We start from the raw sequence: 24887 nt of genomic DNA, 5'->3' as shown, positions 1-24887 counted from the left end.
TCTGTTGTAGACAGCATATAATTTAATCATTTTTATTTTTTATTCTTTTAGAAAAACTGAAATTTATTGTTTCAGAGATCTGGAGACTGGAAGTCTGAAAGCAAGGTGTTGGCAAGACTGTGCAGCCTCTGAAACCTGTGGAGGAAGGACCTTTCCTTGCCTTTTGCTAGCTTCTGGTGGTTTACAGCAATCTTTGGTGTTCCTTGGCTTGTAGATACATCACTTCAATCTTCTGTCTTCACATGGCTGTCTTACTTCTTTGCATGTCTCTCTCTGTATTCAAATTTTCCCCTTTTTGTAAGGACACAGTCATATTTAATAAAGGCTTATGCTAATGACGTCATTTTAACTTTATTACCTCTGCAAAGACCCTAGTTCCAAATACAGATTCATTCTGAGATACTAGGAGTTAGGACACCAACCTATCTCTTTTGTTGATGGTAGTGGATTCCTTTTATTTTCCTAAGGGAAGTTTACTCTCTCTCTTGTTTTTCAGTTGTACAGCATAATATATTTCGAATTTTGTGTTCACCACCCAAAGACAAATTACAATACATCACCACACACATATGCCCAATCACCCCTTTCACCCTCCTTCCTTTCCCTTTCCCCTCTGGTAACCACTAATCCAATCTCTGTTTTTATGTGTTTCTTTGTCATTATTTTTATCTTCTACTTATGAGTGAGATCATATAGTATTTGACTCTCCCTCTGACTTATTTCACTTAACATAATACCTCAAGGTCCATCCATGTTGTCACAAATGGCTGGATTTCATCATTTCTTATGGCTGAGTAGTATTCCATTGTGAACAAATACCACATCTTCTCTATCCATTCATCCCTTGATGGGCACCTAGGCTGCTTCCAAGTCTTGGCTATTGTGAATAATGCTGCAATGAACATAGGAGTGCATGTATCTTTACGTACTTGTGTTTTCAATTCTTTGGATAAATACCCAGCGGTGGAATAAATGGATCATATGGTAGATCTGTTCTTAATTTCTGAGGATACTCCATACTATTTTCCACACTGGCTGCACAAGTTTGCACTCCCAACAGCATTGTATGAGTTCTCTTCTCTCCACAGCCTCTCCAACACTTATTATTTACTGTCTTGTTAATTATAGCCATTCTGATGGGAGTGAGGTGATATCATGGTAGTTTTGATTTGCATTTCCCTGATAGTGAATGATGTTGAACATCTTTTCATGTGCTTGTTGGCCATCTGTACATCTTTGGCGAAATGTCTGTTCACATCTTTTGCCCATTGTTTAACTGAGTTGTTAGGGGTTTTTTTTGTTGAGATGTATGAGTTCTTTGTATATTTTGGATATTAATCCCTTATCTGACATATGATTTGCAAATATCTTCTCCCAATTGTTAGGTTGTCTTTTCATTTTGTTGATGATTTCCTTTGCTGTGCAGAAGCTTTGTAGTTTGACGCAGTCCCATTTGTTTATTTTTTCTTGTTTTCCTTGCCCAATCAGACATGGTATTTGAGAAAATGCTGCTAACACCAACGTTGAAGAGCGTACTGCCTATGTTTGCTTCTACCAGTTTCATGTTTTGAGATCTTACATTCAAGTCTTTAATCTACATTGAGTTCTGTGTATGGTGTAAGATAATGGTCTACTTTCATTCTTTGCATGTGGCTGTCCAGTTTTCCCAAGACCATTTATTGAAGAGACTTTCCTTCATTGTATGTTCTTGGCACCTTTGTCAAAAACTAGCTTTCCATATATGTGTGGGTTTATTTCTGGGCTCTCGATTCTGTTCCATTGATCTGTGTGTCTGTTTTTGTGCCATTACTATGCTGTTTTGGTTACTATAGCTTTGTAGTATATTTTGAAATCAGGCAGTGTCATACCTCCAGCTTTGTTCTTTTTTCTCAGGATTGCTTTGGCTATTTTGGGTCTTTTGTTGTTCTATATAAATTTTAGGGTTCTTTGTTCTATCTCTGTGAAAAATGTTGTTGGAATTTTGATAGGAATTGCATTGAATCCATAGATTGCTTTAGAAAGTATGGACATTTTAACAATGTTAATTCTTCCAATCCAGAGCCCTTGAATATCTTTCCATTTCTTAGTGTCTTCTTCAATTTCTTTCAACGTTTCATAGTTTTTGATATACAGATCTTTCACCTCTTTGGTTAAGTTTATTCCTGGGGTATTTCATTCTTTTTGCTGCAATTGTAAATTGGATTGTATTCTTAATTTCTCTTTCTGCTACTTTGTTGTTAGTGTATAGAAGCGCATCTGATTTTTGCATGTGGATTTTGTATCCTGAAACTTGACCATATTCATTTATTATTTCTAAAAGTTTTTTAGTGGATTCTTTAGGGTTTTCTATATATAAAATCATGTCATCTACAAATAGTGACATTTTCTTCTTCCCTTCCAATTTGGATCCCTTTTATTTCCTTTTCTTGCCTGATTTCTCTGGCTAGGACTTCCAATACTATGTTAAATAAGAGTGGTGAAAGTCGGCATCCTTGTCTGGTTCCTATTCTTATAGGCATAGCTTTCAATTTTCTGCAGCGAGAATGATATTAACTGTGGGTTTGTTATATATGGGCTTCATTATATTGAGGCATTTTCCTTCTATACTCATGTTATTTAGAGTTTTTATCATAAATGGATGCTGTATCTAGTCGAATGCTTTCTCTGCATCTATTGAGATGATCATGTGATTTGCATTCTTCATTTTGTTAATGTGGTGTATCACACTGATTGATTTGCAGAAGTTGAACCATCCCTGCAACCCTGTAATAAATCCTACTTGAGCATGGTGTATGATAGTTTTAATGTATAGTTGTATTCAATTTGCTGGCCTTTCCTTGAGGATTTTCCTTGAGGATGTTCATCAGTGATATTGACCTGTAATTTTCTTTTTTTGTGTTGTCCTTGTCTGGTTTTGGTATCAGGATAATGTTGGCTTTGTAGAATGAATTAGGAAGCTTCCCTTCCTCTTCAATTTTTTGGAAGAGTTTGAGAAGGATAGGTATTAAATCTTCTTTGAATGTTTGGTAGAATTCACCAGGAAAGCCGTCTGTTCCTGGACTTCTATTTTTGGGGAGGTTTTTGATTACTGTTTTGATCTCCTGACTGGTGATGGGTCTATTCAAATTCTCTACTTCTTGATTCAGTTGTGGGAGGTTGTATGATTCTAAGAATTTATCCATTTCTTCTAGATTATCCAATTTGTTGGCATATAGCTTTTCATAGTATTCTCTTAGAATGTTTTGTATTTCTGAGGTGTGTCTTGTAATTTCTCCTCTTTCTTTTCTGATTTTATTTATTTGAACCTTCTCTCTTTTTTTCTTGGTGAGGCTAGCTAAAGGTTTTTCAATTTTGTTTATCTTTTCAAAGAACCAGCTCTTGGTTTCATTGATTTTTTTCCCTCTTTTTTAGTCTCTATTTAATTTATTTCTGCTCTAATTTTTATTATTTCTTTCCTTCTGCTGATTTTGGGCTTTGTTTGATGTTCTTTTTCCAGTTCCCTTAGGTGTACTGTTGTATTGTTTATATGGAATTTTTCTTGTTTGTTGGGGTAGGCCTGAATTGCTATAAACTTCCCTCTTAGAACCACTTTTGCTGTCTCCCATAGATTCTGGCCTCTCGTATTTTCATTTTCATTTGTCTCCAGGAATTTTTTAATTTCTCCTTTGATTTCTTCATTAACCCAATTGTTGTTCAGTCACATTTTGTTTAATCTCCATATATTTGTGGCTTTTCTGATTTTCTTCCTGTAGTTGATTTCTAGTTTCATACCTTGGGGTCAGAAAAGATGCTTGGTATTATTTCAATCTTCTTAAATTTATTGAGACTTATTTTGTGGCTTAATATGTGATCAGTTCTGCATAATGTTCCATGTGCTTTGGAAAAGAATGTGTATTCTGCAGTTGTTAGATGGAATATTCTATATATATCTACTAAGTCCATCTGACCTAATGTGTCATTTAAGGCCAATGTTTCCATATTGATCTTCTGTTTGGATGATCTATCCATTGGTGTAAGTGGAGTGTTAAAGTCCCCTACTATTATATGTCTATTTCTTCTTTTATGTCTGTTAATAATTGCTTTATATATTTAGGTGCTCCTATGTTGGGTGCATAGATATTTACAAGTGTTATATCCTCTTGTTGGATTGTTCCCTTTTCATTATGTAGTGTCCTTCTTTGTCTCTTGTTACAGTTTTTGTTTAAAGTCTATTTTGTCTGATATAAGTATTGCTACCCCAGCTTTCTTTTCATTGACATTTGCACGGAGTAACTTTTTCCATTCCTTCACATTCAGTTTGTGATTGTCTTTAGGTCTGAAGTGTGTCTCTTGTATGCAGCATACATATTGGTCTTTTTTTTTATCCAAGTGGCCACCCTATGCCTTTTGATTGGAGGATTTAGTCCATTGGCATTTAAAGTAGTTATTGATAAGTATGTTCTTATTGCCATTTTATTACTTTTTCTGGGTGTTTGAATAGTTCTTCTCTGTTCCTTTTTTCTTCTCTTGCTTTCTCCCCTTGTGGTTTGATGGCTTTCTTTAGTAATATATTTTATTTACTCTCTGTTACTTATTTGTCTATTTATTATAGGTTTCTGATTTGTGATTGCCATGAGGTTCATATATAATATTCTACATGTATAGCAATATATATTGAGTTGATAGGGTTTTTAGTTTGAGCTTTCCTGAAAGTTCTACTCTTTTAATCCCCTCCTCCTACATTTTATGTTTTTGAAATCATATCTAATCTCTTATTTTGTGTGTGTCTATCCATTATCCTCTTATCATTGAAATACGTAATTTTAGTACTTTTGTCTTTTAACCTTCATATTATCTTCATACATGGTTGATCTGCTACCTTTACTGTATTTTTGTCTTTGCCAGTGATTTTATTGACTGTTTTTTAAAATAGAATTTTCTTATTCCTATTTGTGGTCTTCTCTTTCCAACTTAAATAAGTCCCTGCAGCATTTCTTGTAGAACTGGTTTCTTGGTGATAAACTCCTTTAATTTTTGCTTGTCTGGGAAACTCTTTATCTCTCCTTCCATTCTGAATGATAACCTTGCCAAATAGAGTATTCTTGGCTGTAAGTTTTTTCCTTTCAGCACTTTAAATATATCATGCTACTCTCTTCTTCCAGCCTGTAGGGTTTCGGCTGAGAAGTCCACTGATAGTCTTATGGGCTTTCCTTTGTATGTCACTTGTTCTTTTCTCTTGCAGCTTTTAGGATTCTCTCTTCACCTTTGATTTTGGACATTTTTAATTATAATGCTTCTTGGTGTGGGTCTCTTTGGGTTTATCTTGTTTAGTGTGCTCTGTGCTTCCTGTACTTGAGTGTCTGTTTCCTTCCTTAAGTTAGCAAAGTTTTCATCTATTATTTCTTCAAATAGATTCTCTGCCCCTTTGTCTCTCTCTTCTCCTTCTGGGACACCTGTAATATGAATTTTAGTGTGCTTGGCATTGTCCCAGAGTTCCCTTAAACTGTTCTCATTCTTTTTAATCCTTTTTTCTTTTATCTGTTCAGCTTGGGTGATTTCCTCTAGTCTTTTTTCTGGCTCACTGATCTGTTCTTCCATATGATCTACTCTACTGTTCCTCTAGTAAATTTTTCACTTTCAGTACTGTATGCTTCATTTCTGATGGGTTATTTTTCATATTTCCCAGTTCTTTGTTGTTGTTCTCACTGTGTTCCACCAGTCTTCTCCCAAGATCAGTGAGCATCCTTATGAGTTTTTGTTTGAACTCCTTGTCAGATAGATTGCTTACTTCTGTTTCATTTACTTCTTTTTCTGGGGTTTTCTCCTGTTCCCTTGCTTGGAACATATTCCTTTGCCTCCTCATTATATCTCCTTCTCTATGCTTATATCTACGTATTAGGTGAGTCAGCTAGGTCTCCTGATATTGGAGAAGTGGCCTTACATAAGAGATGCCTTTTGAGGCCCAGCAGTATGCTTCCCTCTCATCACCAGTCTAAATGTTCCAGGAGTGATCCCTGTGTGGGCTACATGTGTCCTTCTGCTCCAGAAGGTTTTCTCTTACTGCAGGTACCCACAGAGTCTAGACTTTCCCTCCCTGGCCAGCTGTTTGTAAATTCTTGTGTAAATCGTGTTTGTAAACTGTTGACTGCAAGATCTAATAGCACACTCCTGTGGCCATTTTCTTTTAAGTGAGTAGGCACACACTGTGGCTGGTTACTAGGCTCAGGGGCTTACAATTGGTATAGGCCTCAGACCTGCAAAGCTGTTGTCAGCTCTCTTAGGATTGCAGCTGATTGGGGCTGGCCCCAGACATGGGAGCACCCAATTGTTTCAGGCTTTGGAAGGCAGGGCTGATCCCCTTTGTGGCTGTTTATGAAGCACAGGTCTTCTGCCATGGATAAGCCCTCCCCACCCCCAGTCCACACAAACCTTCAAAACAGTCCTGGCCTGTGCACACTGCCTGACCCCGTGGAGCATACCCGGTTGCCCCACTGCAGAGGCCCCTACATTCTCCACCAACACCCCCAATAGGTCACCTGGTCTTCACATAGGCCTTGCCCCATAGAAGTGGACACACTCGCCTGCCTGTAGAGGATGGAGGCACCCAGTCTATGCAGGCCAATAAGTAGCCTGAGGGCTTGCTGTTGGGTGGGGTCAGTCCCTATGGCAGGCTGTCTGCCCTGGGTGAACTGGATTAAATCAGTGCCCTAGTGAGTGTGGCAGACCCCTGGGCTAACAGCCCAAGGTAAGAACTCCAATGGCATCTGCCAACATCTGTGTCAACATGCCTGTAGTAGGTCACAACAATGGCTGCTGCCAATGTCTTCATCTCTGAAGAGGTCTCACCTCTCACCAAGATGCACCCAGAGCCTACCAGGAGAGTCTCTTTTCACCAAAGGACTGTGCACCTTTCTTTCTGGTGATTTTAGATTGCTCTCTGAGACAGGTGAATTTGTGCATGGGCCCTTTATGATCTGGCTTTTTTTTCTCTTATGTCCCATAGCTTTTCTGGGGGTATTCCTTGTCATAGTTAATAGCCAGCACAGCCATATATTATGACACTCGTCTCAGTTGTGCTGAGTCTTTAAGCATGCTTATAGTGGTAATGTGCCCCTGCTAAGGTCCCCACTTCTCCAGGGAAGGCTGCATAACTCAGGGTAGCTCCTGCTCAATTGTGAAGCTCTGCGGCTCACAAATGTTACTTTTTTCCTCTCCAGAAGGAACTTCTGCCTCCTCTGCCTCAGTCAGGACTGTCCCTTGTTGTGTGGGTTCTTTTCACCCAGTTTTCAATTCTCTCTCCAGGGTAATTTTTCCAAGAATAGCTGTAACCTGCTTGTGTTCATAGAAGGAGGTGAGTTCAGAGTCCGCCTACACCACCATCTTGACGAGACCCCTGATTTAATCATTTTTAAATCCATTTTTTTAGATCTATGCCTTTTTATTGAGAAGCCAAAAAGTCTAACATAATGAGCCAAAGTATTTTCATTTTTCTTGAGAGAGAGAGATTTAGGTTAATATTAGCCAAGTAGAAATTTTGGGGGGTATACCAGAGAATGAGACCTTAGAAGACTTTGTCTAATACTCACCATTAGTAAGCAGCAGGCAATGAAGAAGATAAGGAAGTCCCACAACAGAGCAGAGAGCCAAAAATTAATGGCATAGACGCCACTCACAAACTGGATGTGCTTTGCTTTTGTGATTCTCTCAGTCACTGTCAGGAGACAAAAGCCACTGACGAAAATACTCATACCAAAAAACAAATTCAAGGCTATCTCGAGTCCCGAAGTTCTTCTACAAAAGAATGAATAAAGAGGACACATTGGTAAAATAACAAAGTGGCAAATGCCAATTTCTAACAGTAACTTTTAATTATTATTTATTTATTATAAATTATATTTATTAGTATTATTATTATTAACTTCCAAAATTAACTTTTTATTAAGAACATGGTCAGACAGGGGAGAAGAAATGCATTCAAATCACAAAGTTCAATTCCAATAGAAAAGCATCCATACCTTCGACTAGATCTACCAGTAGTACTGTTTTGAGGCTGAGGTTTGTTGGAGACTCTAATGGAAGCATCAGCACCAGAAAGTGACGTAAAAATAATATTCTCTAATACTGCCAGGGATAATGATGGTGAATGATATGCCTCATTGTTGAACCAGAAGGTAAATGTCATTCTATTTCCAACAGCCTCAAAGGAAAGTGCGATAATGCATGAGTAAATGCATTCTTCACTTGTCACCAAGTAGTCCAGAAGATCACCTGGAATGAGAAGACAATACTGGTCACAGGTTCAGCATACAATACAGATCACTTACTATGTATTTTGGAGAGGCAGACTTTACCTGCCTGATATTTTTTTACATTTTCAATGTCTCAAACAGCTCTAAAATACCTTGGCCATTCAACTCAAGAACTTTATTCTACTAATAATCCACACAAACTTCACATATTTCAGCTCAGTTTCACTAAGAAAATATAGCCCACCAGGTCCCTCAAGTTTTTTTCCCCTCTCAAAACTGTCAGTCTCAAAATTTATTTTTGAGGACTTCCACTTCTAACTTTGATAAATTAGCTTATAGGAAACCAAACTCTTGTTAAGAAAAACTAGAAAGGCTGAATAAGAAACACAAATCTGCCTGAAGGAATCAGAATATTACCAAAGAAGTATGTTTGAAAGTACAAAGATCTGAGAGAAACAAGGAAACTCACAGAAGCTAAGTCCAACATTCTATACTGCTTTTCTCCTCTATGCAGTTGTAGAAACATAAGCAGCAGGTCCAGAATGTAACTGTCTGATCAAACAAATAAACCCTCTCTGGAGGATGATAATATTATCTAAAGCCTCAATAGTATTTTACACAATGTCCAGCATTCACTAAAAATTACTGGACATACTAATAAATAGTATCAAGAGAAAAATAAATAATAAAAACATACCAACAGGTAATCTGGGCACTAGGGATTAAAGTAACTATAATCAGTATGTTAGCAAAAGACAAGTAAAGGGAGTCACCAAAAAACCTGAGTCAACAAAAAGAAACAAATGGAAGTTCTAGAAATGAAAAAAACTCATTAACTGAGCTTAAAAACTCAATTGATGGTGGCCAGCCCAGTGGCCCAGTGGCCCAGTGGTTAAGTGTACACGTTCTGCTTTGGCGGCCCAGGGTTCACTAGTTCGGATCCCGGGTGCAGACATGGCACCACTTGGCAAGCCATGCTGTGGCAGGCGTCCCACATATACAGTGGAGGACGATGGGCGTGGATGTTAGCTCAGGGCCAGTCTTCCTTAGCAAAAAGAGGAGGATTGGTGGCAGATGTCAGCGCAGGGCTAATGTTCCTCAAAAAAAAAAAAAAAACACCTCAATTGATGGTTAAATAGAAGATTGCACATAGAGGGGAGTGAGTAAACTAGAAGATCCATCAGTGGATAATGTCTAGAATGAAGCACAGAGAGAAAAGAGGATGCAAAAGACAATAAGGAATATAAGAGATATTTGGGAAATAGCATAAAAAGCCTAAGTATCTGTTACAGGAATCCAAGACAGAAAGAATGGGGGAGAAGTAAAACATGAGGATTTGCTGCCTGATAAATTCCCTAAAGAGATAATGAACGTAAAGCACAGACTGAGAAACACCACACACCTCAAGCAGGATACATAGAAAGAAAATAAGGTATATCATAATAAACCTTATGGAAACCAAATACAAAAAAGGACACTTTTCTTTGAAGGAAGCAACAATAAGTCTAACAGCTGGTTTCTTAAAAGAAATTATGGAAGACAGAAGAAAATAGAATGACATCTTCAAAGTGCTGAAAGAAAATAACTATAAAACTAGAATTCTATCCTAGCTAAAAATATACTTTAGAAAAATATATGTTTAGAAACACAAAAACTGAGACTTTATTGCCAGAAGTATTATACCAAAAGAAATACTAATAGTAGCTCTTTAGATAAAAGGAGGATGATATCAGACAGAAGCTTGAAAATGCAGTAAGAAATAAGGAGCTACTACAAGTGTGAATGTGTGGCTATATCTAAGTAAATGTTGATTATATACAAGAATAGTAAGGATTTTCTTGTGGAATTAAAATTTTATGTGTAATTCAAATACATGAGAATAAAAGCACAAAAGGTGGGGGCAGGGGAGCGGTGATAAAATGAACTAAAGTGCTCTAAGGTATTTGCTTTGTCTAGCAAGTGATAAAAATACCAATTTCTATTAGACTCAGGTAAGTCAAAAGGCATGCTGTAAGCTTGCTGAAAGCACTAAAAGAGTAGTAAAAGAGTAAATGACAAAAAGGAAATCGAAAAATGGAATAATATAGAAGAGGATAAAGCACAAACATCACGTGGGACAAAGAGAAAACAGTAGTATGGTAGTCACAAATTCAAACATGTCAGTAGTTACATTAAATATAATTTAATACTTGTTGAAAACTTTCTATTCAGTGCATATTCTCTAGCCTAGTCTAATTAGTGGTCAAGTAAGATTCTACCAGACTGACCCATCTTCAAATAACAGCTATAAGCTCTGGCCAAAATACAAAACCAGTTACCTGACAGCACTGTAGAGTGAAGAGAAGTATGCAGATGGGAGAAAGTAGTTGATACTTAAAGGAGGGGAGCTACCCAGGATAAAATTCCCATTTTGCAGCTTTTATCCTGGGGCAGGGCTTAGTCAGCATACATGTGGGGTTGGCTCAGGTGCCTGTGAAAAACATGTAGTCTTTTTGGCCTGGGAATCAGAAGACAAATTTTGAGGCATCTGTGACCACTGGAGGGAGGGGCCAGAATCCTAAAAAGCAAAAACTCAGAAACAGGCACCCTAAAGTCTGCCCAAATCTCTAGCTGCCCACTAAAACTAGCCTGTATGAAACAGGCTCAAAGCAGTTCAGCTAAGGAAAAAACGTTCTGAACTAAGACTAGTACTGCCACCCACTAACAGAATTAGCCTTTTGAGTGGAACAAATTTGATTGCTTGCTAAAACAGAGAAATATAAGATAGTCCAGAGTAGCCACAAATTGTCAATTATAATGCCCAGGATATAGGCCAAAATTACTGAAAATACAAAGATCCAGGGGGAAAATGAGCTACTGCCAAAAGAAAAGACAATCGACCGAAACCAACCCCAAGATTATCCAGATGTTGGAGTTAGCACACCAGGATTTTAAAACAGCTATAACTATCCTCAGTGATGAAATAAATGTTTGCAATACATAAAAAGATAGGAAATAGATGAGAAAAAAGTGGAAATTCTAGAAGTAAAAAAAAAATATAGTATGTGAAAAAACACATTTCACTGAATGGTATTAGAAGAATGGAGATGACAATGGAGAGATACAAAGACCTTGAAAACAGATCAATAGAATTAACCAATCAAAGAACAAAAAGAAAAAAAGCTTAAGTAATAAATAGGCCTTGGGGACCTGTTGGGTAATATAAAAAACCTAATAAACAAGTAACTGAGCTTCTAAAAAAACAAGGAGAGGTAGAACAGAACAGCAAATATATTTCAAAAAATAATGTGCGAAAATTTCTTGAACTTGATGAAAAACAAATCTATAAATTAAAAAAAAAAAAAACCCTCAGTAATTCCCATGCAGGATGAATACAAAAAGACCACCTCTAAGAATATCATAACCTAAGTACTGAACAAGAAAGATAAAGCGAAAGTCCTGAAAAAAGTCAAAGAAAAATGACAATACTTTCAGTAGAACAACAATATGAATGATCAAATTTCTACATCGTCCAGAAATAAAAGGGATAATATCTTTAAAGTGCTGAGGAGGAAAAAAACCATTATCAAAGAACTGTATATACAGTGAAAATTTTGTTCAAGAATGAAGGCAGAGTGGCAGAAAAAAATGGAAACACGGAAGAACTTGTCCTCCAACAAAGATCAACAACTCAATAGCTATCCATGAAAAAACACAGCTCCAGAGACCTCTTTGAGTCCACTCAAGAAGTTTTAGCAACACCACGGAACAAAAATCTGAGAATAATCACACAAGAAGAGAAGGAAGAGTATTTCATTTTGCCTGCATCATCCCATCCCCCAAGCTGGCATTGTTCAGCACCAGAAAGGAACTTCTCAGCTACGAAAAGTTCTTCTTGGCAGAAAAGAAAGAGCAGGATAAGCAGCCAGCTTCTCTAGCTTTGCAGAGCACTGTGTGAAGGTACTGACTCAGTTTCACTCCACCCATACGGGCAAAGCTGAGACTTATTGAGCCAGCTAGGAACAAGAAAGAAAAGCAGAGGCTATTATTTGCAGACATGCAGTAGGAGCGGTTGCGGTTCAGAGACCTGCTCTGCAGAAAACACAGCAGCTTTCACCACTGATCGATTTAACAGCCAACAGAGCCACCTCAGACCCCTGCAGATCTTTCTACAAGTATTTGCATTTGCTAATACCAGCCACCTCAGTCCCTCCCTGCTTGCTTCCCACACCTTGCCCTGCTGGAGCCCCATCCCACACCAGTAGCCATCCAAGGTCTCTCTGTGGCTGCACAAATGTAAGATGCCAGCCACCTGAATCCTTCCTGACTCCAACCAGCCAGCTTGGTCTTCTGCAGCTGCATGAATGAAAGACACCAGTTGAGGGCGCTCTGGCTGATGCCCATCTCCATGCTCATACTCGTGGTTAGTCCCTCCAGCTGTGCACCTACATGACACCAACCTGATTCCCATCATTAGCCTCCACTGCAGCACCCACACAAGGGGGAGAGAGTGTGCAGGCATGGGTGAAGGCATGGACAGACAAAGCCCCCTGCAGCTGCTTGTTGACTTGGATCAGGCCCTGTTTTCTGTCACTGGCCGGCACCACTGAGCCCACCTGTAACTAGTCCCTCCAGCAGTGTACCTGCATGCCCCTAGCTTGACCCCTGTCACCATCTTCCACTGCAGTGTGCACCTCCAGGGGGACAGTGTGCAGCCACAGGAGAGCATGCTGACACCTAGGAACTCTGCAGCTGCCAGTGAGCCCATAGTTGTTCCCAACCCTTGCTATCTTCCCTGGCACCCATCACTCTGCATGTGTCTACAGTTGGCCTCTGCCAATACAAAGGCATCTGCAGGTGACTCCTCCAGCTGAGTGTAGGCACACCACTGGCTCTGGCCACCACTGCTATCTGCCTTGGTCCCTAGCTACTATATCTGGAGGCACCAGTTAGGCTCCCAACAGCCCTTGTAGCCACTGCAGACCCTCCACAGTGCTTGCCAAGTACTATACAGTTGTTGATGCTGTTGACCCCAGTGACCTGAGCTGAAGAGACCCCCCCAAACCCAGTGCTGCTGTGTGCCCCTACACTGGGTGCCCTGCAGCACTAGACCCAGGGTCATAGCACAATCCAGCATGCCCTCATCTGCAGGCGAAAGGCTTCCTTTACCAAACTTAATCCATAAAATCTAGAAGAGACTTCTTCAAAAAAAACCTATGCAAGGCTACATTGATCATGAAGAATCAGGGAAACAGGTCTCCACCAAAAGAATAAAGTAAACATCCAGTAACTGGCCCCAAAGAAATGGAGATCCAGGAACTGCCCAAAAAAGAACTCAAAGTAATTGTTCTCCAGAAGCTCAGAGAGCTATAAGAGAACATGTAAACAATTCAATGATGTCAGGCAAACAATATGTAAACAAAATGAGATGTTCAACAAAGAGACAGAAAACAAAAAAGAACCAATTAGAAATTTTGGAGCTGAAGAATACAATGACTAAACTGAAAAATTCAATAGAGAGCTTCAACAACAGATTTGAACAAGCAGAAGAGAGAATTAGCGACCAAGATGATAGATAAGTTGAAATTATCTGGTCAGAAGAGCGAAAAAGAAAAAGAAAATGAAAGAAATGAAGAAAAGCATAAGGGAATTATAGGACCCCATCAAAATAAATAATGTACACATCATTGGAGTCCCAGAAGGAGAAGAAAGGGAGAAAGGTTTGGAAAGCTTATTTAAAGAAATAATGGCTGAGAACTTCCCAAACCTATGGAGAGATTTGGACATCCAAGTTCATGAAGCTAATAGATTGCTTCAAAATTTTAATCCGAAGTGTTCTTTTCCAAAACATCTAATAATACAACTGTATAAAATCAAAGACAAAGAGTGAATTTTAAAAGCAACAAGAGAAAAGAAATTCTTTCATGCAAGGGAACCCCCACAAGGCTAGTAATGGACTTCTCAGAAGACACCTTGTAGGCCAGGGGAGAATGGAATGATATATTCAAAGTGCTAAAGGAAAGAAACTGTCAACCAAAAATACTTTACCCAGCAAAGATGACCTTCAGAATTGAAGGCTAAAAGAAGCCCTTTCCTAATAAACAGAAGCTGAGGGAATTCGTCACCACTAAACCAGCCTTACAAGAAATGCCAAATGTTCTTAAGCTCAAACAAAAGGATGCTAATTAGTAACATGAAAACATACAACACAGTGGTAAATGTAAGCATATAGTTAGAGTCAAAATACACTAATATTGTAATATGGTGATGTATTAACTACCTAACTCTAGAATAAAGGTTAAAGGAGAAACTTATTCAAAATAGCTTTAGCTTCAACAATTTGTTAATGGGCATACCATATAAAAAGATGTAAAATATGATATCAAAAACATAAAAGGGGAAGTAAAAGGACAAAATTTTGTATGCAGAGTTAAACTGTTATCAGCATAAAATAGATTGATATATATACACACACATATATATCATACATATAACATAAAATATATGAAATATATGTAACAAATATATACGATGTTTTATGTAAGCCTCATGGGAACCACAAAGCAAAAATCTACAATAGATACACAAAAGCAAGAGAAAGGAATTAAAGCATACCACTATGTGAAATCATCAATTTATAAAGGAAGACAGCAACAAAAGAAGAAAAGAAAAATGGAACTAGAAAACAATCAATAATACGGCATTAGTAATCCTTACCTATCAATAATTACTCTCAATGTTAATGAATTAAATTCTCCAATCAAAAAGGATAGTGTGGCCGGATGGATATAAAACAAGACCCAACCATATGCTGCCTACAAGAGACTCACTTCAGCTTTAAGGACATACACAGATTCAATGTGAAGGGATGGCAAAAGATACTCCATGCAAGAGGAAACCAAAAGAGAGTAGAGGTGGCTATATTCATATCAGACAAAATAAACTTTAAGCCAAAAATGGCGCAAGAGACAAGGATGGTCATTATGAAATGATAAAGTGGTCAATTCATCTGTAAGATATAACTATCATAAATGATACCGACCCTGATATCAGTTTCCCCACATTAAACCCAGCATATATGGGGTTAAAACCAAAACACTCATTCCCTGCTTACTCTCTGGCTTCCTGCCTCCAGAATCCACTATCCTCCATGGAGACCGACACCATCAAGGACAAGCACCTGGACTATCTCTTCCCACAAAGAGATACGGGCTGCTGGGAAAGCTGCTGACCAGCAAGGTCATGAGCTCCCTCCTCTCTGCAGTGTCTCAAGGCCAAAGATAGGCTGATGGGAAAGCTCCGACCAGCAAGGACATATGCTCCCCCTCCCCTACCTAAAACCCCAAATAAAAACCCTTCCTTTTAACTTTTCTGGGAGTTTGGGATTTGAGCATTAGCTGCCCTCTGTCCTTGCTCAGCGCTGCACAAAAATAAAATTCCTACTTTCTTCCACCACACCCGGTGTCAGAGATTGGCTTGCTGCACAACGGGTGAGCGAACTCACTTCAGGTTCAGTAACATAAATATATATGCATCCAACTTTAGAGCACCTAAATATGTTAAGCAAGTACTAACTGATCTGAAGGGAGAAATAGATGACAATAAAATGTTACATAGGAGGCTTCAATACCCTATTTTCAGCAATGGATAGATAATCCAGACAGAAAATCAAGAAGCAAACATTGGACTTCAACCATAATTTAGACCAAATGGAACTAACAGACATATATAGAACATTCCATACAACCACAGCAGAATACACATTCTTCTCAAGTGTACATGCAACATTCTCCAGAATAGATCAAATGATAGGTCACAAAACAAATTTTAGCAAATTTAAGAAGAGTGAAATCATATCGAGTATCTTTTCTGACCACGATGGTATGAAAGTAGAAATCAATAGCAGGAGGAAAGCTGGAAAATTAAAAAATATGCGGAGATTAAACAACATGCTCCTGAATAACCAAAGGCACAAAAAAAAAATCAAACGGAAATCAAGAAATATTTTGAAACAAATGAAAATGGAAGCAAAATGTATCAAAATTGCAAGAGCAGTTCTAAGAGGAAAATTTATAGCAATAAATGCTTATATTAAGAAACAATAACTATCTCAAACAACCTCAATTTACACCTCAAGGAACTATAAAAACAAGAACAAGTTAAGCCCAAAGTTAGCAGAAGGAAGAAATAACAAAGATCAGAGCAGAAGTAAATGAAATAGAAACCAGAAAAACAATAGAAACGATCAATGAAACTAAGAGCTGGTTTTTTCAAAAGATAAACAAAATTGACAAACTTTTAGTTAGAGTAACTCAGAACAGAGACAGGTTTCAAATAAAATTACAAATGAAAGAGGAGACATTACAACTGATACCACAGACATACAAAGGATTGTGAGACTACTATGAACAGTTATATCCAACAAACTGGAAAACCTAGAAGAAACGGATAAATTCCTAGAAACATATAAACTAAGAAGACTGAATGATGAAGAAATAGAAAATCTGAACAAACCAATAATGAGCAAGGAGATTGGATCAGTAATCAAAAACCTCCCCAAACAGGATGCCCCAGAACCAGATGGTTTCTCTAGTGAATTCTACCAAGGATTTAAAGAATAATTAATGTCCATCCTTCTCAAACTCTTCCAAAAGATGAGGGAACACTCTCAAACTCATTTTGTGAGGCCAGCAATACCCTGATACCAAAGTCAGATAAGGATATTACAAGAAAATTACAGACCCCTATCACTGGTGAATATAAACACAAAAATTCTAAACAAAATATTAGCAAACTGAATTCAACATCACACTAAAAAGATCACTCACCATGATAAGGGGATTTATCCCTGGGAAGCAAGGATGGTTCAACATATGCAAATTAATAAATGAGATACACCACATTAATAGAATGAATGATAAAATCATATGATCATCTCAATAGATGCAGAAAAAGCATTTGACAAAATACATTCTTTCATGATAAAATGCTCAACAAATTGGGTACAGAAGGAACATAGCACAACATAATAAATGCCATATATCACAAACCCAAGGGAACATCATACTCAGTGGTGAAAGGCTAAAAGCTTTTCCTTGAAGATATAAACTCCTGTATATAGATTCAAGTAATATTTGACAAGCGAGCCAATTATACTCAATAGGGAAAAGATAGTTTCTTCAATAAATGGTGTTGGGAAAACTGGATACCCATATGCAAAAGAATGAATCTGCACCCCTATTTCACAGCACCCACAAAAATTAACTAGAAATGGATTAAAGACAAACATAATACCCGAACCATAAAACTCCCAGAAGAAAACTAAGTAAAAAGCTCCTTGATATTGGTCTTGATATTGGTATTATGGTTATGACATCAAAAGCACAAGCAATGAAAACAAAAATAAACAAGGGGAACTATGTCAAACTAAAAAGCTTCTGCACAGCAAAGAAAACCATCATTAAAATGAAAAGTCAATCTACAAAATGGGAGAAAATATTTGCCATACATATATCTGCTAAAGGGTTAATATCCAAAAGTACATAAAGAACTCATACAACTCCATAGTAAAAACCCAAATAATCCAATTTAAAAATAGGCAAATTGCCTAAATAGCCATTTCTCCAAAGAAGATATACAAATGGCGAACAGGTATATGAAAAGGTGCTCGACATTACTAATTATGAGGGAAATGCAAATCAAACCACAATGAGATATCACCTCACACCTGTTAGGATGGCTATCCTATAAAAGACAAGAGAAAACCAGTGCTGGTGAGGATGCAGAGAAAAGTGCACCCTGGTGCACTGTTGGTGGAATTGTAAATTGCTACAGCCACTGTGGAAAATAGTGTGGAAAATAGTATGGAATTTCCTCAAACAACTAAAAGAAGAACTATCATATGATCCACCAATCCACTTGTGGGTATATAACCAAAGGAAGTGAAATCACTATCTCAAATAGATATCTGCACCGCATGCTCAATGCAGCGTTATTCACAACAGCCAAGTTATGGAAACAACCTAATGGTCTATGGACATTGAATGGATAAAGAAAATGTGATCTCTCTCTCTCTTCCTCAGAGTCAAAGAGGGAGAGAGAGAGAGAATGGTAGTTTCCTGGGGTGAGGGAGTGAGGGAAATGGGAAGATGCTGGTCAAAGGACACGAACTTCCAGCTATAAGATGACTAAGTTCTGGGGATTAGTGCACGGCCTGGTGACTATAATTAACAATACTGTATTGTATACTTGAAAATTGCTAACAGAGTAGATCTTTAAAGTTCTTACCACACGATAAAAAATTTTAACTCTGTGAGGTTATGGATGTGTTTAACCTTATTGTGGCAGTCTTTTTGCAACATATACATGTATCAAATTATCACATTGTATACCTTAAAGTTACATAACCTTATACATCAAATATATCTCAATAAATCTGGGGGAAAAAAAGATTTTCTGCTCAGGTCTCTCGAGATTCCATATGAACTGAAGGATGGATTTTTCTATTCCTTCCCCCACAAAAAATTAGGATTTTGATAGGGATTGCACTGAATCTAGATTTTGTGGGTGAGTATTGACATCTTAACAATATTAAATCTGCCAATCCAAGAACAGAGAATGTCTTTCCATTTATTTCTGTCTTCTTGAATTTCTTTCAGCAACATTTTGTCATTTTCAGTATACAAGACTTTTGCCTCCTTAAGTTTATTCCTAAGTATTTTATTCTTTTCAATGATATTATAAATGGAATTGTTTTCTTAACTTTGTGTTTGGATTGTTCATTGTTATGTATAGATACACAACTAATTATTGTGTGTTTATTTTGTATCCTGCAACTTTCCTGAATTTATTAACTCTAATAGTTTCTTTTGTGTGTAAAATATTAAGGGTTTTCTGCAAATAAGATCATGTTGTCTGAGAACAGAGGTAATTTTACTTCTTGCTTTGCAATGTGGGTGATTTTTTTTTTCTTTTGCTTGTCTAAATGCTCTGGCTAGGACTTCCTGTATTAGGTTGCATAGAAGTGTGAAAGCAGGCATCCTGGTATTATTCCTGATCTCAGAGGAAAAACTTTCAGTGTTTCAATATTGAGTCTGATTTTAGCTCAGGATTTATATATATCCTTTATTATGCTTAGGTAGTTTCCTTCTAATTTGTTTAGTCTTTTTTTTATCATAAAAGTAATTAGCATTTTGTGAAATACTTTTTCCACATCAATTGGGGTGATCTTGTGGGTTTTTTTTCCTTTCATTCTGCTAATGTGTTGTATTATGTGAACCAATTTTCATATGTTCAACCATCCTCCCATTCTAGGAATAAACTGCATTTCATCATGGTATATAATTCTTTTAATGTGCTGTTGTATTCCGTTTGATAGTATTTTGTTAATGATTTTTGTATTAATATTCATCAGGGATGTTGGTCTGTAGTTTTCTTGTAGTGTCCTTGTCTGGCTTTGGTGTCAGGGTAACGCTGGCTTTATTGAATGAGTTTGGAAGTGTTCTCTCCTTTACAATATTTTAGAAGACTATGAGAAGAATTGGTATTAATTCTTATTTAAATAGTAGAACTCACGAGTGAAGCCATCCAGTCCTAGGTTGTGCTTTGTTGGGAGGATTTGGATTACTGATCTGATCACCTTACCAGTTATAGGGCGTTTTAGATTTTATATTTCTTCATGATTCAGCTTTGGTGGGTTGTGCATTTCTTGGAATTTGTCCCTTTCATCTAAGTTATCCTATTTTTTGGCATAAAATTGTTCATAGTACTCTTTATAATTCCTTTCGTGTCAAATCAGTAATAATGTCCCTCCTTTCATTTCTGATTTAGTTATTTGAGTCTTCTTTTTTTTCTTGTCACCCTATCTAAAGGTTTCTCAAATATACTGATCTTTTCAAAGTGACAACTTTTGAGTTCATTGGTTTTCTCTATTGTTTTTCAGTTCTCTACTTTGTTTATATCTGTTTCAATCTTTACTATTTCCCTCTTTCTGCTAGCATTGAGTTTAGTTTATTCTACTTTTTCTAGTTCCTTAAGGTATAAAGTTAGGTTGTTGCTTTGACAATTTTCTTCTTTATTGAGGTCATAATAGTTTATAACATTGTGAAATTTCAGTTGCACATTATTATTAGTGAGTCACCATATATATGTTCTACTTTACCCCTTATGCCGACCCCCCCAATCCTTTTCCCCTCTGGAAAGCACTAATCTCTTCTCTTTGTCCACATGTCTATCTTCCATATGTGAGTGAAATCATACAGTGTCCGTATTTCTCTGTCTGGCTTATTTCGCTTAACATAATACCCTCAAGGTCCATCCATGTTGTTGTAAATGGGAAAATTTTGTCTTTTTTATGGCTAAGTAGTATTCTATTGTATATGTATATACCACATCTTCTTTATCTATTCATCAGTCATTGGGCACTTGGGTTGCTTCCACATCTTGGCTATTGTGAATGATGCTGCAATGAACATAGGGGTGCATCAGTCTCTTTGAATTGTTGATTTAAAGTTCTTTGGGTAAATACCCAGGATTTAGATAGCTGGGTCATATGGTATTTCTATTTTTAATTTTTTGGAGAAATCTCCATACTGTTTTCTGTAGTGATTGAATCCATTTGCATTCCCATCAGCAGTGTATGAGAGTTCCCTTTTCTCCACATCCTCTCGAACATTTATTGTTTTTTGTCTTGGTAATTATAGCCATTCTAGCAGCTGTAAAGTGATATCTCATTGTGGTTTTGATTTACACTTCCCTAAATGATTAGTGATGTTGAAATCTTTTCATGTGCGTGTTGGCCATCTGTATATCTTCTTTGGAAAAATGTCTGTTCATATCCTTGGCTCATTTTTTGATCAGGTTGTATGTTTTTGTTGTTGAGCTGTATGAGCTCTTTATATATTTTGGAAATTAACCCCTTGTCAGATATATGATTGCAAATTTCTCCCAGTTGGTGGATTGTCATTTCGTTTTGTTCCTGGTTTCCTTTGCTTGCAGAAGCTCTTTAGTCTGATGAAGTCCCATTTGTTTATTTTTTCTTTTGTTTCCCCTGCCCGAGTAGACATGGTATTCGAACAGATCCTTCTAAGACCGATGTCAAAGACTCTGTACTGCCTATATTTTCTTCTAGGAGTTTTATGGTTTCATGTCTTACCTTCAAATCTTTAATCCATTTTGAGTTAATTTTGGTGTATGGCGAAAGTTAATGATCTACTTTCATTCTTTTGCACGTGGCTGTCCAGTTTTCGCAGCACCATTTATTGAAGAGACTTTCCTTTCTCCATTGTATGTTCTTGGCTTGTTTGTCAAAGATTAGCTGTCCACAGATGTGTAATTTTATTTATGGGCTTTCAATTCTGTTCCATTTATCTGTGTGTCTGTTTTTTTGTGCCAGTACCACGCTGTTTTGATTGCTACAGCTCTGTAGTATATTTTGAAGTCAGGGATTGTGATGCCTCCAGCTTTGTTCTTTTTTTCTCAGGATTGCTTTAGCTATTTGGTATCTTTTGTTGTTCCATATGAATTTTAGGATTCTTTGTCCTATTTCTGTGAAGAATGTCATTGGGATTCTGATTGGGGTTGCATTGAATCTGTAGATTGCTTTAGGTAGTATGGGAATTTAACTATGCTTATTCTTCCAATCTATGTGCATGGAATATCTTTCCATTTCTTTATATCATCAGTTTTTTCAATAATGTTTTATAGTTCATTGTATAGGTTTTCAACTCCTTGGTTAAATTTATTCCTAGATATTTTAATTTTTTGTTGCCATTGCAAATGGGATTATATTCTTGAGTTCTCTTTCTGTTAGTTTATTATTAGAATAGAAATGCAACTAATTTTTGTAAGTTGATTTGGTACCCTGCAACTATGCTGTAGTTTTTGATATTTCTAATAGTTTTCCAATGGATTCTTTAGGAGTTTCTATATATAAAATCATGTCATCTGCAAACAGTGAGAGTTTCACTTCTTCCCTGCCAATTTGGATACTTTTTATTTCTTTTTTCTTGACTAATTTCTCTGGCCAAAACCTCCAGCACTGTGTCAAATAACGAGTGGCAAGAATGGCCACACTTCTCTTGTTCCTGTTCTCAGAGGGATGGCTTTCAGGTTTTCCCCATTGAGTATGATGTCGGCTGTGGGTTTGTCATATATGGGCTTTATTATGTTGAAGTACTTTCCTTCTATACCCATTTTCTTGAGAGTTTTTATCATAAATGGATGTTGGATCTTTTCAAATGCTTTTTCTGAATCTATTAAGATGATCATGTGACTTTTATTCCTCATTTTGTTAATGTCGTGTCTCACATTGATTGATTTGCAGATATTGAACCATCCCTGCATCCCTGGTATAAATCACACTTGGTCATGGTGTATGATCCTTTTAATGGATTCCTGTATTCAGTTTGCCAATATTTTGTTGACGATTTTTGCATCTATGTTCATCAGTGATATTGGCCTATAATTTTCCTTCTTTGTGTTGTCCTTGTCTGGCTTTGGGATCATCATGATGTTGGCCCCATAGAATGTGTTAGGAAGTGTTCGATATTCTTCAGTTTCTTGGAATAGTTTGAAAAGGACAGGTATTAAATCTTCTCTGAATGTTTGGTAGACTGCTCCAGAGAAGCCATCTGGTCCTGCACTTTTGTTAGGGGAAGGTTTGTGATTACTGTTTCGATCTTTTGTGATTGATCTATTCAGATTCTCTATTTCTTGTTGACTCAGTTTGGAGAGGCTGTATGAGTCTAAGAATTTATCCATTTCTTCTAGATTGTCCAATTTGTTGGCATATAGTTTTTCATAGTGTTCTCTTATAATCCTTTGCATTTCTGTGGTATCTGTTGTAACTTCTCCTCTTTCATTTCTGATTTTTTGTATTTGAGCCTTCTCTCTTTGCTTCTTCTGAGTATGGCTAAGGGTTTGTCTATTTTGTTTGTCTTTTCAAAGAACCAGCTCTCAGTTTCACCGATCTTTTCTACTTTTTTTTTTGTTTCACTTATTTCTCCTCTAATTTTTATTTCCCTCCTTCTGCTGACTTTGGGTTTTCTATGTGTTGGTATGGTGTATTTTCATTTGTCTCCAGATATTTTTTTATTCATCATTTAATTTATTCAATGACCTATCATTGTTCAGTAGAATGTTGCTTAGTTTCCACATCTTTGTCATGTTCCCAGTTTTTTTCTTGTAGTTGATTTCTAGTTTCCCAGCATTATGGTCAGAAAAGTTGCTTGATATGATTTCAATCTTCTTAAATTTATTGAGGTTTGCCTTGTTTCCCAACATATGGTCTATCTTTGAGAATGTTCCATGTGTACTTGAGAAGAATGTATATTCTGCTGTTTTTGGATGTAGTGCTCTCTATATATCTAGTAAGTCCCTCTTGTCTAGTTTTTCATCTAATTCCACTATTTCCTTGTAGACTTTCTGTATGGATGATCTATCCATTGATGTAAGTGGGGTGTTGAGGTCCCTGACTTTAATTGTGTTGCTCTTAATTTCTCCTTTTAGGTCTGTTAATAGTTACTTTATCTACTTTGGTGCTCCTGTGTTAGGTGCATATATATTCATGTGTTATGTCCTCTTTGTGGAGTTTCCCTTTTAGCATTATATACTACCTCTCTTTGTCTCTCATTGCCTTTTTTAATCTTGAAGTCTACCTTGCCTGATATAAGTATGGCAACACCTGCTTTCTTTTGTTTGCATTAGCTTGGAGTATCATGTTCCATCCCTTCACTCTGAGCCTGTGTTTGTCTTTAGAGCTGCAATGTATTTCTGGAGGCAACATATTGTTGGGTCTTGTTTTTTAATCCATCCAGCCACTCTGTGTCTTTTGATTGGAGAATTCAGTCCACTATATTTAGGGTGATTATTGATATATGAGGGCTTAATGCTGACAGTTTATCACTTCTTTTCCAGTTGTTCTGTATGTCCATTGTTTCTTGCCCCATGTGTTTCGGACTGCCAATTCACTTTGGTGGTTCTCTATGATGGTTTTCTGTTTCCCCTTTATTTATCATATGTGCCTCGTTCTTTTTTTGGTTTAGTGGTTACTGAGAGGCTTGTATAAATGATCTCATAGATGAGCTAGTCCATTTCCTGATAGCCTCTTATTTCCTTAATCTAAGCAGGTTCCATCCCTTTCTCTTCTCCATTAAAGTTATTGTTGTCACAATTTATTCTGTTATGTGTTGTGAATTTGTGGTTAAAATGAAGGGATTATAGTTATTTTTTATGTTTTCTTTCACTTTATCCTTAATGTTATAATTGTTTGCTAACCTGTTCTGATAGAGAGCTGCTATTTTCTGATTTTGCCTGCCTATTTATCTCCTTGCTCAAGGCTTTGTACACCTTTTTTTCAGGTATGAATGCCTTCTTGGTCATTTCTTGGGGTGGGGGGTGTCTTGTGGAGATTAATTCCCTCAGCTTTTGTTGATCTGGGAAAGGTTTTATTTCTCCATCATATCTTAAGGATATTTCTACTGAATAGACTATTCTTGGGTGAATAATTTTGTCTTTCAGAATTTTGAATATATCATTCCTCTCTTGCCCAGCCTGTAAGGTTTCTGCTGAGAAATATGCTGAAAGTCTGCTAGGGGTTCCTTTGTAGGTTTTCTTCTGCCTTGCTGCCCTTAATATTTTTTCTTTGTCATTTACATTTTCCAGTTTCACTAATATATGCCT

General features: G+C 37.0%; 1 protein-coding gene across 5 annotated transcripts in view; it reads right to left on the bottom strand.

Annotated features, from left to right (window-relative positions):
• LOC103568054 (phospholipid-transporting ATPase ABCA3-like) overlaps nucleotides 1-24887 on the bottom strand; it is a 205007-nt gene that overhangs the window by 37992 nt on the left and 142128 nt on the right. For all 5 annotated transcript variants that reach the window (XM_070568434.1, XM_070568435.1, XM_070568438.1 and 2 more), the window contains 2 exons: nucleotides 7995-8247; nucleotides 7566-7770 (listed from right to left, as the gene is read on the bottom strand). In XM_070568434.1, the coding sequence (XP_070424535.1) occupies nucleotides 7566-7770; nucleotides 7995-8247 (458 nt within the window). The remainder of the gene's footprint in view (nucleotides 1-7565; nucleotides 7771-7994; nucleotides 8248-24887) is intronic.

The sequence above is a fragment of the Equus przewalskii genome, chromosome 12 (assembly GCF_037783145.1).
Source record: "Equus przewalskii isolate Varuska chromosome 12, EquPr2, whole genome shotgun sequence".
In the NCBI taxonomy this organism is placed as follows: domain Eukaryota; kingdom Metazoa; phylum Chordata; class Mammalia; order Perissodactyla; family Equidae; genus Equus; species Equus przewalskii.
This window is presented reverse-complemented; position numbering and strand designations above follow the sequence as displayed.